At 39.9% G+C, this 13,703-nt stretch overlaps 1 protein-coding gene across 7 annotated transcripts in view; it reads right to left on the reverse strand.

The window, feature by feature from the left end:
- Positions 1–488: 488 nt before the first annotated feature.
- Positions 489–13,703, reverse strand: part of prkcz (protein kinase C, zeta) — a 138,971-nt gene continuing 125,756 nt past the window's right edge. For 4 of the 7 annotated variants that reach the window (XM_061792742.1, XM_061792750.1, XM_061792725.1 and 1 more), the window contains one exon: positions 489–8,928. In XM_061792742.1, the coding sequence (XP_061648726.1) occupies positions 8,841–8,928 (88 nt within the window). In that variant the 3' untranslated portion in view covers positions 489–8,840. The remainder of the gene's footprint in view (positions 8,929–13,703) is intronic. The other 3 variants (XM_061792733.1, XM_061792778.1, XM_061792768.1) reach the window with 1 other exon arrangement.

Below are 13,703 nucleotides of genomic sequence, written 5' to 3' on the forward strand. Positions count from 1 at the left end.
ACAAGTACTTAAAAATAGGGAGTTACTTTTCAGTCACCCGGTACATGAACGTGTGTGTGTATATATATATATCTATATCTATATCTATATATATACACATATATATCTATATCTATATATATACACATATATATATATATATATACACACATATATACATATATATATATATATGTATATATGTGTATATATATGTATATATACATATATATATATGTGTATATATATGTATATATACATATATATATATATATGTATATATACACACATATATACATATATACATATATATATATATATATATACACATATATACATATATATATATATATGTGTATATATATATAGTAGTGCAGGAAGGAGGCATACTTTCTAACCAGTCAGACCGTGTTGCCCTATACATGATGTCAACATTTATATGATAAATGAGTGAATGCTGTATTCTAAGCATTGAAAGCACCAATCAGAAATGACAGTGTGTAAAGGAGTCAAAGGTTCACAGAAAACCAGTATTGTTTTTAATTATTACACATATTTACAAAGACGCTGTGAAGAAAATATCAAACCAACAGTGAATTGAAACAAATCTGTCGACATGTAATTATTATTATTACAGTATCATTTTCTTAAATAAAAATACAGCAAGGTGTTACTCTTTTGCCGCTTTTGTCGCTCATGATCGAAATGTCCAACATGGGAAGAAACACTCCACATGAGATAGTAGATGCAGAAGATTGCTGAAATGTCGAAGGGATTTGCAAGTGTGTGCGCATGTATGTGTTTTATTCAGTGTCTTCATAACTGCTTCATTATCGCTGCCTGTGCTATCTTCCTCTCTGCATGTCAAGGCCTGCAGCTAAATGAGAACCTTTGACTCGGGATCCACTAATTAATCCTATTATGTAGTTCTCCAAATAATAATAGGTCAGATTGCATCAACAAATTTTCAACCAATAGAGACATTTTCCTTGTAAGCACATTTCAAATAAAACTAATTTAGATACATAAATGAAGTGTTTGATTTTATGAAAATTCAACAGTGATCCGAGGCTTCCAAATTAGAACATTTAGATCGGATGCAGGCAAACATTTTTGCTCAATGCTTTGATTTTTAAAATGGACAGATTCTGTCATTTGCAGATAAGGTGTAAAAAAGAATAGAAAGAAACCAATCATTGTCTATGTAAAATATGTAAGACATTACACATGAAAAATGTATTGAATTATAGTTAACTGGTGATTTAATTTAAAAATAAAGGAAAATAATTTAACATTACAACACAAAAAGTACATTCAACTAACCAATTATAGGAAAAAACATAAACACGAAGATAATACTGCAGGTGCTGGAGTTGGCCAGTGGACCATACTTTGACCACCCCTAATCCAGATGGACATGAACGGTGGTTTACTGAGAACAATGCACAAAAACAGCCTTCAATTTACAATACTGCTCCCAATACACATTTTCCATCCTTTTTATGAGCTTACTTTTAAATGGTACAAACCATTTAAAGCATATATTATTCTTTCTATTCAAAGGAATATTTGACTGTGTATTGAAAATGATGAAGTTTACAATTTGTCAGCAGAAAAGTGTAGGTATTACACCAGGGGTGGTGAACCTATGGCACAGGGGCCGTATATGGCCCGCAAGAGTTTTCAGTCTGACTCTTACAGTCCTAAAAAAGTAAGAGGAACGGTAATTTATATACCGTGTGATTGAAAAGTAACTCCCTATTTTTAAGTATTTGTAATTTACTTCTGAACTATAATTCTTACAAGAAATGAACATGAGAAGAAAGTGTATTGCGTGGAGTTTTATTTAAAACTCAATATGGGCGCCAGCATTAGCCACCAGTTTCTCTAGCCGCCTTGAAACCGCATTAACTGATTACACAAGGAACTCTTGTGGGATGGAAGACAACTTCAATCAACCTGTATATATATATATATATATATACACATACATATATATACATATATATATACATACACATACATATATATACATACATACATACATATACATATACATACACATACACACACACACATATATATATATATATATATATAAACCACTCGCAGCTGATTTCAGGCAAAAGGCATAGGGACCATATAGAAATGGACAATAACAGCTATCTGTGTTGGAGATGACGCGAGTGAACCACTAAATTGTAGGTGACTGCTTCAAAATTCAAAATCTTGCATGCTTTTGGGATGTGGGAGGAAACCGGAGTGCCCGGAGAAAACCCACGCAGGCACGGGGAGAACATGCAAACTCCATACAGGCGGGGCCGGGGATTGAACCGCCGTCCCCAGAACTGTGAGGCAGACGCTCTAAACAGTCACGCACCGTGCCGCCTCTCGGAGGACTACTTAATTAAATTGGCCCTACGACTGCATTCTATATGCCCTGAAACATTGTCCATCTCCAATAGCACTTGAAAGAAGAAAAAAGTACCAGTAGATTTGTACTGTGTATGTCATTTATTACACTGTGCCTAATACATTTGTTGATTCACTGGTTTGGTAGTTGAGTAGATATACAGTTGTGATTAGAGTATTAGCAAGAGTGTGCGAAGCGTGTAAAGCTCAAATCCTCACAATAGCCTAATAAAAGGCGTAATTCCTTCATCATTAATTTAATATTCAAACTGTAATGTTATAGTGCTAACAATAGTTCAGTTGTATTTAAGTTTGAAGTACTAACTGTGTTTCTTCCAAAAGGATTTCGGTCCAATTTTACAATTTTTATTGAACTTTTATGTGCAATACATTTTAATTGAATCATTATTTAAGTTATTATTATAGTTATCTTATTTTTTTCTTTTCTGGCAGTGTTAATGTTCACACAGCATGACGAGGCTTACGATAATATTAAAATACTGCTGCATACACTTTAAGATTAAAACCTCTGCCTTGTTTTCGATGAACAATTGGGCCTACTAGACTATCCATCCATTTTCGACACCGCTCGTCCTCACTAGGGTCGCCGGTATGCTGGAGCCTATCCCAGCTAACTGCGGGCGAGAGGCGGGGTGCACCCTGAGCTGGCCGCCAGCCAATCGCGGGCCCAGACAAACAACCAACCAACCATTCGCACTCACATTTACACCGACAGGCAATTTATGTTTCAATTAGCCTACCATGCATGTTTTTGGGATGTGGGAAGAAACCGGAGTGCCCGGAGAAGACCCACACAGGCACGGGGACAACATGCAAACGCCACACAGGCGAGGCCGGATTGGAACCCGGGTCCTCAGAACTGTGAGGCAGAGACTAAGACTACTGTATTTTAATTTCATTTTAGTGGTACTTGGAGGTCAAAATATTTTTTTATGTGGAAATTGGTGTAAAAGGTTTGAGAACAACTGCTTCACAGAAATTGAAGTAGGAGTATGTGACTTAATGTAAAAAGTGAAAGACGAAGGTTTTGTTTTCCTGTGAATGACTGCACTAATATTTGGTTGTACAAGTACAGTTTGTGAGCGCTGCTTCACATCTGTGTCGCAACTTTTGGTACCTGTGAACTGCTATTCCAGCCCGGGACGCTATTGCTATTTACTGTTCTCAATGGAATTGTGTGTATGGAAATAAAAGGTATGATCATGCTTTTTTTTTTTTTTTTTTTCTAAACACAAATCTATTATTCTGAACACAATTGTAAATGAACCAAGGACATAGGCAGCACTATTCAAAAAGAGACCCGAACAAGGGATTCTAATGTTGAGCGAGCCTGAATGAAGATGAATACCTTGTTCCACAAGAAAGCACGACCACCCAGCAGCGTCATACAGTGGGTACGCAAAGTTTTCAGACCCCCTTAAAATTTTCACTCTTTGTTATATTGTAGCCATTTGTTAAAATCATTTAAGTAATTATTTTTCCTCATTAATGTACACACAGGACAGAAAAAAAAAACGTAATTGTTGAAATTTTTGCAGATTTATTCAAAAAGAAAAACTGAAATATCCCACAGCCATAAGTATTCAGACCCTTTGCTGTGACACTCATATATTTAACTCGGGTGCTGTCCAGTTCTTCTGATCATACTTGAGATGGTTCTACACCTTCATTGGAGTCCAGCTGTGTTTGATTATAATTATTGGACTTGATTAGGAAAGCCACACACCTGTCTATATGCGACCTTACAGCTCACACTGCATGTCAGAGCAAATGAGAATCGTGAGGTCAAAGGAACTGCCTGAAGAGCTCAGAGACAGAATTGTGGCAAGGCACAGATCTGGCCAAGGTTACAAAAAATGTCTGTTGCACTTAAGGTTCCTAAGAGCACAGTGGCCTCCACAATCCTGAAATGGAAGACGTTTGGGACGACCACAAGCCTTCCTCGAGCTGGCCGTGCGGCCAAAGTGAGCAATCGTGGGAGAAGAGCTTTGGTGAGAGAGGTAAAGAAGAACCCATAAGATCACTATGGCTGAGATCCAGAGATGCAGTCGGGAGATGGGAGAAAGTTCTAGAAAGTCAACCATCACTGCAGCCCTCCACCAGTCGGGGCTTTATGGCAGAGTAGCTCTTCTCACTGCAAGACACATGACAGCCCGCATGGAGTTTGCTAAAAACACCTGAAGGACTCCAAGATGGTGAGAAATAAGATTCTCTGGTCTGATGAGACCAAGACAGAAATTGTTGGCCTTAATTCTAAGCGGAATGTGTGGAAAAAACCAGGCACCAGGGTTATCACCTGCCCAATACAGTCCCAACAGTGAAGCATGGTGGTGGCAGCATCATGCTGTGGGGGTGTTTTTTAGCTGCAGGGACAGGACAATTGGTTGCGATCGAAGGAAACATGAATGCGGTCAAGTACAGGGATATCCTGGACGAAAACCTTCTCCAGAGTGCTCAGGACCTCAGACTGGGCCAAAGGTTTACCTTCAAAAGCTAAAATAACCAAGGAGTGGCTTCAGAACTGATTGTTTTTGAAACCCAATTGAGCATCTCTGGAGAGACCTGAAAATGGCTGCCCACCAACGTTCACCAACCAACCTGACAGAACTGGAGAGGATCTGCAAGGAGGAAAGGCAGATGATCCTGAAATCCAGGTGGGAAAAACCTGTTGCATCATTCCCAAAGAGACTCATGGCTGTATTAGCTCAAAAGGGTGCTTCTACTAAATACTGAGCAAAGGGTCTGAATACTTATGGCTGTGATATTTCTGTTTTTCTTTTTGAATAAATCTGCAAAAATTTCAACAATTCCGTTTTTTTTCCTGTCAATATGGGGTGCCGTGCATACATTAATGAGGAAAAAATGTACTTAAATGATTTTAACAAATGTCTGCAATATAACAAAGAGTGAAAAATTGAAGGGGGTCTGAAAACTTTGCGTACCCACTGTATTCACAACCGGCTGCAGATGGTCTTGCAGCCCCGTTCACTAAGTGAGATTCAAAACCATTGAGAATATGGTTACAAGGTTACTTTTGTTTAACAGCACACCTCTGGACTATGTAACACATCTGTGACATCTTACTGTGAAGCCGCTCAAGTTCAGTGCCACTAATGAGCTCGTTCCACCAACATTTTCGTCATTTGCATCACATGGCGCGAGACATCAGCATGTTGTGCAAGACTTCAGCTTTCCTTACGAGACACTGGTTCGAGGGTGTTCGGAGGCCACACTTAATCCAATTCAACAAGGGGAGAAGTCGGAGATATATCAGCATTATAGGCATCTTCATCACTTATCGAAGTACAGTTTTATTGTAAACAAGTTTTGACAGTGTGGCTTTTTACTCTTGTGTGACAGCAACCTTTGCATTACGCCTTTATCATTACAATTAATGGAGACTTTTGTGTTCAAAACAAAACCTCACTTTTTGTCATATTTGTTCAAACTGTTAGAACTGACAGAAGTACATTAGTAAAATATTTGAAAAAATAAATAAAGAAAAAAATCAGCCCAGCCTGTCTCCATCTTGTACCTAATGATTTTAAAGGAACCAACAGCGCCCAAAGAAAAACATTATTGATCCCCACAGCCTCACGCTGCTGGCGTTAAAATCAATCCCCCCCCTCCGCCCCCAAAAAATATTCCCATTCCTTGTTTGCTAACAACTGGACATAAGACTAGAAAACAGAAGTAGAACAAGGGACCTCAGGCAGCTGAGGATTTAGAATCAATGCTGAATTATGTATTATCATTTCTGCGTAACAATTAAGTTTAATCATCTCTTTTAGATTTTTGATTGATTGTACCGATTACATTTAGGGTTATAGTAACACACTGTTACAGATAAGTCCTGCTTCCCAAGTAGCCGTGGCTGTCGGCTTGTTTACAATGCACGTTATGTACAGTGTACTTCTCGTGCACGCTCGTGAGGGGCGCGGCTTTGCTCAGAGCCTCGAAGTGGGGATGAGTGAACTGAGATTACATTCAAATCTTGCTCGCATTTGTAAAACTGCAAACTTCCCCGTATTTTAATGTTTTGCTTTCTTAACAGCATTTTAAAATGTTACTTTAAAGTTTTTAAATTGATGGCCTGGAATTGTTTGCTCTGACATACTGTCTAGAGATTCAAACAAATCGACAAGCAACCCAGAATGGATTATGCCCAACCTTAGAGGTTCCAATGTACATTCTAATAACACAGGAGCAAATAACCTGGTATTTGATCAAAGTGGTCAACAAAGGATGTTTTATTCAATTTAAATAATCGTGTTAATTTCTTCTGATGGGACTTGACACCATGAACTAAATCTGTACAAATCTGGATTTATATTTAACTAGACCTAATGAGCACAATTACATAACGGTGAACATTTGAAACAGTGTCACTAAACAATACTCGTGTACACACAAATGATCTTTTGCATATTTGTGCTGCTGAGTGTTTTCGATGTGATGTTCAATAAATGGAGGGCACTTAAGTGGGATACACACATCAATTTTTAACATAACCGTTATTTGAAATGTCTCTGAAATTTTAACATGACAACACCAATCAGCAAGTGTGTAGTTACTGCGCTTACACTATGTGGTGTACTTGAGATGACCAACACAGCACACCGCGCATAACGATATCTCAATCAACATTTGCACGTTTCCTCCCCCAAACCAGATGTCTGGCGTAGCACCAAGACTGACCAATGAGAGGCGGCATGGTGCCACTGGGCATTAGAGACATTGTAGCACCAGGCCTTTGCTGACTTGAATCAAAATTTGCTGATCTGAATTGAAATTAGGCCCGAATGTCAGTATGTGTGTACCTCACTTTGCTGTTTAAACCAGTGATTCGTGGGATGGTGGGTTGGGACCCAAATATGGGTCGCAGACTCATTTTGGGTGTTTGGGTGGGTCGCCAACAGCCAAGAAAAATGACGGGGTCCTCGGTTTACAACGATGCTGAATAGTGAGGAATCAACTAGTTTGCCCAGCGGCATAAAGATACGCGATCACGCGGCCTGCTCAGTTAGCACTGCATTTTCTTTTTTTCCATTTGATTTCATAAATGCAGTTGTCATGTTCACGCTCAGTTTCTTAATGTGCTCTTAATTGCCCCTTGAACATGTTGTCATAGTCTACTCATTTTATTTGAAATTGTTTAACCGAGAAATCCTCACTGAGATTAAAAATCTCCTTTACAAGGGTGTCCTGTTACGTTACAATACATAACTATGTATATTTTACAATCATGTATTGCGTACAATACATGAAAACAAATTGAAAAAATTATTTTCAATTTTTAAAGAATACATTTTCTTTATCTTCTTAATTTCTATAAAGCAGGTTTCGACTTTGGAACAATAGGGAAATGTGAACCCCAGGGTGACAAGAGTTGAGAACCACTGGTGTAAACAATGCAGCCTTGGCAAAATCCTGTTGCTTGTGACATGAACTCAGATTCGTGTCCCAAATCTCACACTCACTTAACCCTGCAATGAAATGTGCAAACCAGGAAACCTTCTCACAAGCCATCTACTAATCAATGTACCGGTGGCTCAAGTTTTGAAGACATTTCCGACGTCGGATTTGGCAACGCTGCTCCTGTGCTTTGGAATTCACTCATTCAAAAGCGAAACAGTTCTCTCAGTCTGCTGTGCTCCAAAAAGAACCTGGCACAGTACAGACTATTGTATTATGTTCTATTTTGAGTGAGTATAAAGAAATGTTGACAGGGAGATAAGTCCAATCAGAGACAGGGGAATTTGTTTGATCTGTGAGGCACTTCTTAAATAAAATTTTTAAAAAATTTAAAAAAAAGCAAAATTCAAGAAATAGTATATTGTTGTTAAGGAGGAAAAAGGGCCACTTGCATCGATGAAAAAGGCATCATCAAATTTGGATTGAATACCTACATGATCGTACACAATAACTTAAACTTTCAGTCATCATTATACATTCTTATTTTAAATGAGTCCCACACCCGACCGACCCTCCCTCCTATTGAGATTAAAAAAAAAAAAAAAAAAATCAACAAATTGCCAAGAAAGTGTATGTAAAATGTTCAAGTCCTTCACAGAAGCTGTGGTGCATCCAGAAATGTGCGATGGAATAAAAGGTGTCAGGCACCGAACGAGCCAGCTCTCAAAGCATTGGACACCACAATGGAGATTCTGTGGCTTGAGAGGAATCAAAAAACAGAAAGAACAAAGAAGGTTAAGACGAAATATCCAGAGGGAATGTCCTTCGAGTGAATTGTTCTTGCAGATACCAAGAGAATAAGGAATCTGGTATCCCAGTAGTGCAGGAAGGTACATTTCCTGTATCAACGTTTGCTTAGCTGACGAGGTCCAGAGAGGAGCATTCGTCCTCTAGTCCTCGAGATGTCTTGTGGCTTGGACAAACTGGAGCCAAGAGGAAACACCTTGTCGCCTTCATACAGACTCCTCAGTGGACAGCAGCAGGGGGTTGATGTATTCAAATCCCTCAAACTCCGACTGGTCTATTCTCTTGATGACGCTCCTGAAGAGGAGGAGGAAGAGTTAAAGGACACTACAAAAATGACTTCTGCGTTGTGACGCAACATTATTGAAGGACAATTCGAAGGTAATTCAACATTATACCTGTGGTTGTATAACAAGACACTCCCACTCCCCATAAAGACTCTATTTTAGGTCTAGAAGTTATGAAAAAGCTTTACACTTTCATTCAAATATGCCTTTGCCACCTAGAGGTTATGAGAGAGGTGTACACTTTCATTCTAATATACCACTGCCACCGAGAGGTTATGAAAAAGGTGTATGTATGACAGGGGTACGTATGACTGCATTTATGTACAGTTGTGCTCTTAAGTTTACATACCCTGACAGAAATTGTGAAATTTTTATTTTATTATTATTATTTTTTTTTTATAAATACGACTGATGACTGAACAACCACCACCATTTATTTCTTCATGGTTATGTTTTGTTTAATGATAATGCTTTTCTGAAATGCTTGACATTTTAATTTGAATCCCATTAAAATAGAATTACTGGAAATGTGTTTCGCCTGGCCCTTCATGTTTTCTTTAAAGAATTGTACCAATCTTACAAATTCTGCCTGGGTAATCAAACATATGAGCACAACTGTGTGCTTTCTCATTTACAAAATAAAAGTAGGACTGTGAATTTCAAAATTAAAGTTTAAAAAAAAGTATTACGTGTTCAAATAAAGTGCTTAACTTCAGAGTCATTCTTTGAAAAAACTAACTAAATACAGATAATACTTCATGTTTTGATCATATGGGTAGAAGAAAAATATGCATAGGTAGAAGGGTTTTCCAGAATTTTGAGGGCAACTTTGGGGGTGCGTATTATACATGGCTGCGCATTATACACGAGAAATTAGGGTATATCCCCTCAGCAATTTAGATTCTTTTTTTCTGAGAAAGAACAATAGCACTAATTTACATATGCTCACAGAGTTTCCCCAACCAGACATGGCAGCTACCTGGCTGAAAATCTGCCATTTTCATTCCTTGCAAGAGACAGTTTAGGAACCATGCTCATGTGACGACTGAATGTTCTGTATTTATTGGGGAATACGGATGAAAAGTAGCATTACACTAACTCCGACATATTCAGTGGCGTGCAGCGGGGGGTGGCCCAGGTGGAGGCATCAAATTAGGGGGGGGGGGGGGGGGGTAGTCACCAAAATTAGCCGTAGGCATTCAATCATAGTGTGAAGGTAGTGATTTGGAAATTTCCAGACCTGTAACACCACACCATCCCCCGCCAATGTATACTTTCCGATTGGGAACGTTCATTAGCACCCCGCCCCGCCCCGCCCCCAAGCGTAGTTGGCCACGGGCATTACCACACACCACACCTTTGCACGCCACGGGGCACATTTACATTTTTGTTTTTCTATAGAGTTCTCTGTCTATTCTGAACATGTCCATTAATGTGAGCTGACCTGTCACAGTGAAAAAAAAAAATAAAAAATGAAAGTCAAAGTCAAAATCTCCAGAGACCTGCACCAACAGACAAATTGTGAAAACAAACTTGCGACTAAACTAGTCACAATTTTCAATTCTTTTTTGCTGATGATTCATATTTCTTAATTTTAAATTAATTAATAGGACAGTCTAAGCTTTTGTGCAGGTGGAAAAGGGCCTTGTAATTTGGACAGTGCATTTTATTTTATATGCGTCTATTGTTGGTTCTTCCTTTAAAACTATGTTTTAGTGGGTATCTGCTGCTACTTCTGTGATGGCAACAATCCAACTGAAAACACTTCAGTTGTGGGGATTTTTCCACAGGCTTCACTGGCTAACTTCAGCAAGGCAGTTTATAGTTATAAAGAAAAATGCAAAACGGCTTGCTGAGAATAGTGGGGGAAACCAAGTATGTGTTTCTCTGACAACATGATCCCAAAGGAGAGAAAGAATGTGGTTGTGGAGACAAATCTGTGCTTTTTGCTTCATGCGTCTGGTGTATCCATTGTTAAAAACATCATCACAGGTTAATGAAGTGGAACCCTGTAACTTGTAGGCTCAGACTGGCTGGGTAAATAGAAACGTCGCCTAGCAACACTGCTGGCTTCATTTCTATACCACCATGTGTATATGCATGTGTATTTGTGTTAGTAGTTATACAAAATGGTCATGTCCCCCCAAAAGGGCCTCTTTTCTGTAAAGAATGACAAGAATGACAGACTTTGAAGTTACAGCTGGGTGGGGGTCTAATGTTAGGGGCCAGTGGCAGAGCCAAACAGGTCGCATGTTTTTTGTCCTTTGCGCTTTTGAAAAGTTTCACATGATGGCATAGTCCACGCGCATGCATCGTCTCTCGGTTACACTTGGTCAGTATACAGCTGAGTAAAGACATTTGAGATTTCAGGCTCCAAATTGCCATTGTTATGTAAACGAATAACCAAAACTGCAGACATTTTCCGATAAAACTCACCTCCGAGACAGTTTTTGGCTCCAAAATGTCATGTAAACAGAAGGCCAAAATAATGCCGGTTGTTCCTCTAAGACCCACCCTCCTCCTCCACCTTATTATCTGACTGTTCCACATGGTGAGACAATCTTCTGATCCAATGGAAAATGTGGGCTGTCTTTGCCAAACTCTACTGCACTGACCTTGGCTTCACACCATCATACCACTGTGATGGAACCTGTAATGGGATCCTGGACTTCCTCACACAAAGGCAGCTGAGAGTCCGAGCGGGAGCCAAATAGCGAGCATCCTCTCAGGAAGCACATGCTTAGGCTTCATCCTGAGCCCCCTGTTGGTCACACATTCAATACTGCACTGGCAGATTTAACAGCAACATAAGTGAGTCATCAAGCTCCCTTGTGCCGGTGAAGTTGTGGGTCCAACCAGCCTTGTGGTCTTGCCACATACTATGTATTATACAACAATCTGATTCAGAACCCGCATGACTTCAGAAAAGTGAAAGCAGTGGTGTAATGCACATTACTACATGAATGAACCTGAATAAGAACAGATTCACTAAACTCGTTTAGTAGCATTACAGTGTTGGTCAGCCACCATTCCTACTTTTACGATAGCCACCAAGGACCCGGGCAGGAGAAGAAATACGTTTCCCTGGGCTGTGGCTATGGCTTCTATTTTCAAAGACAGGGGCTGGCATAGAAAGTCGAAATGCCTCTCTTCACCACACCATCCTGGCAAGAGCCCCCAGCAACCCGGGCTTTTAATGTAGCAATCTAAATCTCTAACATGGAGAGTTTACCCTTCTCTCTCGCTCAACAGTGCTTCACTTTTCTTTCTTCTTGTGCCAAGCCCATCAGGAGTGGGAGAGTGGGGAGACTGGTGAGCCTTTTGCATCACCCCCTCGTAGCGGAGTGGGCGACATGAGTCTCTCTCTCTCTCCCCGGTAACAGAGGGAAGAGACGGGGATGGAAAGATAAAATGCGGGCGGCAGCGACGAGCCAAGCGCCTTCTTTTGATGCGCCTTAGTGTTTGATGCACGGTCGATATCGCCACTATTTGAACTGGCAGAGTGCTCTCCACCCCCACCATTCACCCCCCCGCCCTTCCCTCAGTGGAACCCCCTCAACATCCACCCTTTCCTCCTCAAAGGTCTGCCATGGACCACTGTCATCTAGTTCTGTCACACACGAGTTTGGCTGCTCCTCGCTGCAGTCGCTTAATGAGCTGAAAGGCTCATCCGGCCCGAGGCTGGTTTGAAGACGTGCATCACGTCAACAGCTGGCGCGTGAACGTTCAAAAGGTGAGAGAGCCAAAGACATCTGTTATGGGCTCAGAGCATGATGGGTATTTAATAAGGCTCCAATTAACACTGACAGATCCAGTTGCTACATGCACTGTCATAATCTGTGCGCAGTTGTATAGAAGGAAATAAAGTTCCTGAGCAGTTGCCATCACTTGACATTTAATCCAGACCTTGTTTTACAACCATAATTCTGGTTTTACGGGCATTATCATGGCATTCATTGAGAGGTTTGGTATACTGTATAATAAGAAGACCAGAACCAGAATATCGTTGCCCGCGCGGGATCTATTGCTTTACTGAGGAGTCTCACAGTTGTATGACCTTGTGTGATGTGCACGCATCATTATCATTCAAACAAAGTTCATCAATTGACCGCATGTGAAACTAATCAGGTAGCTGCCACCTTTTCCACCTGTATAAATGCTCCTTGCTCCTTTTCTACAGCATGGTACCTACACATCTTTTATCATAGCTTCCTGTGGTACTATTTTGAAGGAGAAAACCGGTACTGTATAACTGTTTTAGGGCTCTATTTTACACCATCCACATAGTTTGCAGTTTTTGTATGGTGCAGCCATCATTTCCTCACAGGTTCACTGCTGGAAAATTCCTCTCTCAAAACAGCCCCCCCCAAAAACCTTGAACCCACAAGAGGAACCTGAAGGATTTCAAGGGTGCAGTGCATACAAATACAAGACTCCTAGAACACCTAGAGAGGGTGTTAATGACTGTTCACTCTGCTTAGGCCATACTTAAGGACAAATGTAGGGGACAAATAAGTGTTCTCTCTTTCTCTCGATATATATATATATATATGTATATATATACAACTAAAATGTGAAACAGCTATCCAAAAATGTTGAACATACACATATGAACAAAATTATTGTCAACCTTCCGTTTAAGGAATGAAAAACATGATGGTCACTAAAATATTTTCAAACAAACAAGACGGGGATTTTCCAAAATGCATATTGACAAGATGCAAAGATTTTGGGAGAATGCCTTCTAGACAGATGAGACAAAACTGGAGCTTTTTATCCAGCACA

The sequence above is a fragment of the Phyllopteryx taeniolatus genome, chromosome 1 (genome assembly GCF_024500385.1).
Source record: "Phyllopteryx taeniolatus isolate TA_2022b chromosome 1, UOR_Ptae_1.2, whole genome shotgun sequence".
NCBI lineage: Eukaryota > Metazoa > Chordata > Actinopteri > Syngnathiformes > Syngnathidae > Phyllopteryx > Phyllopteryx taeniolatus.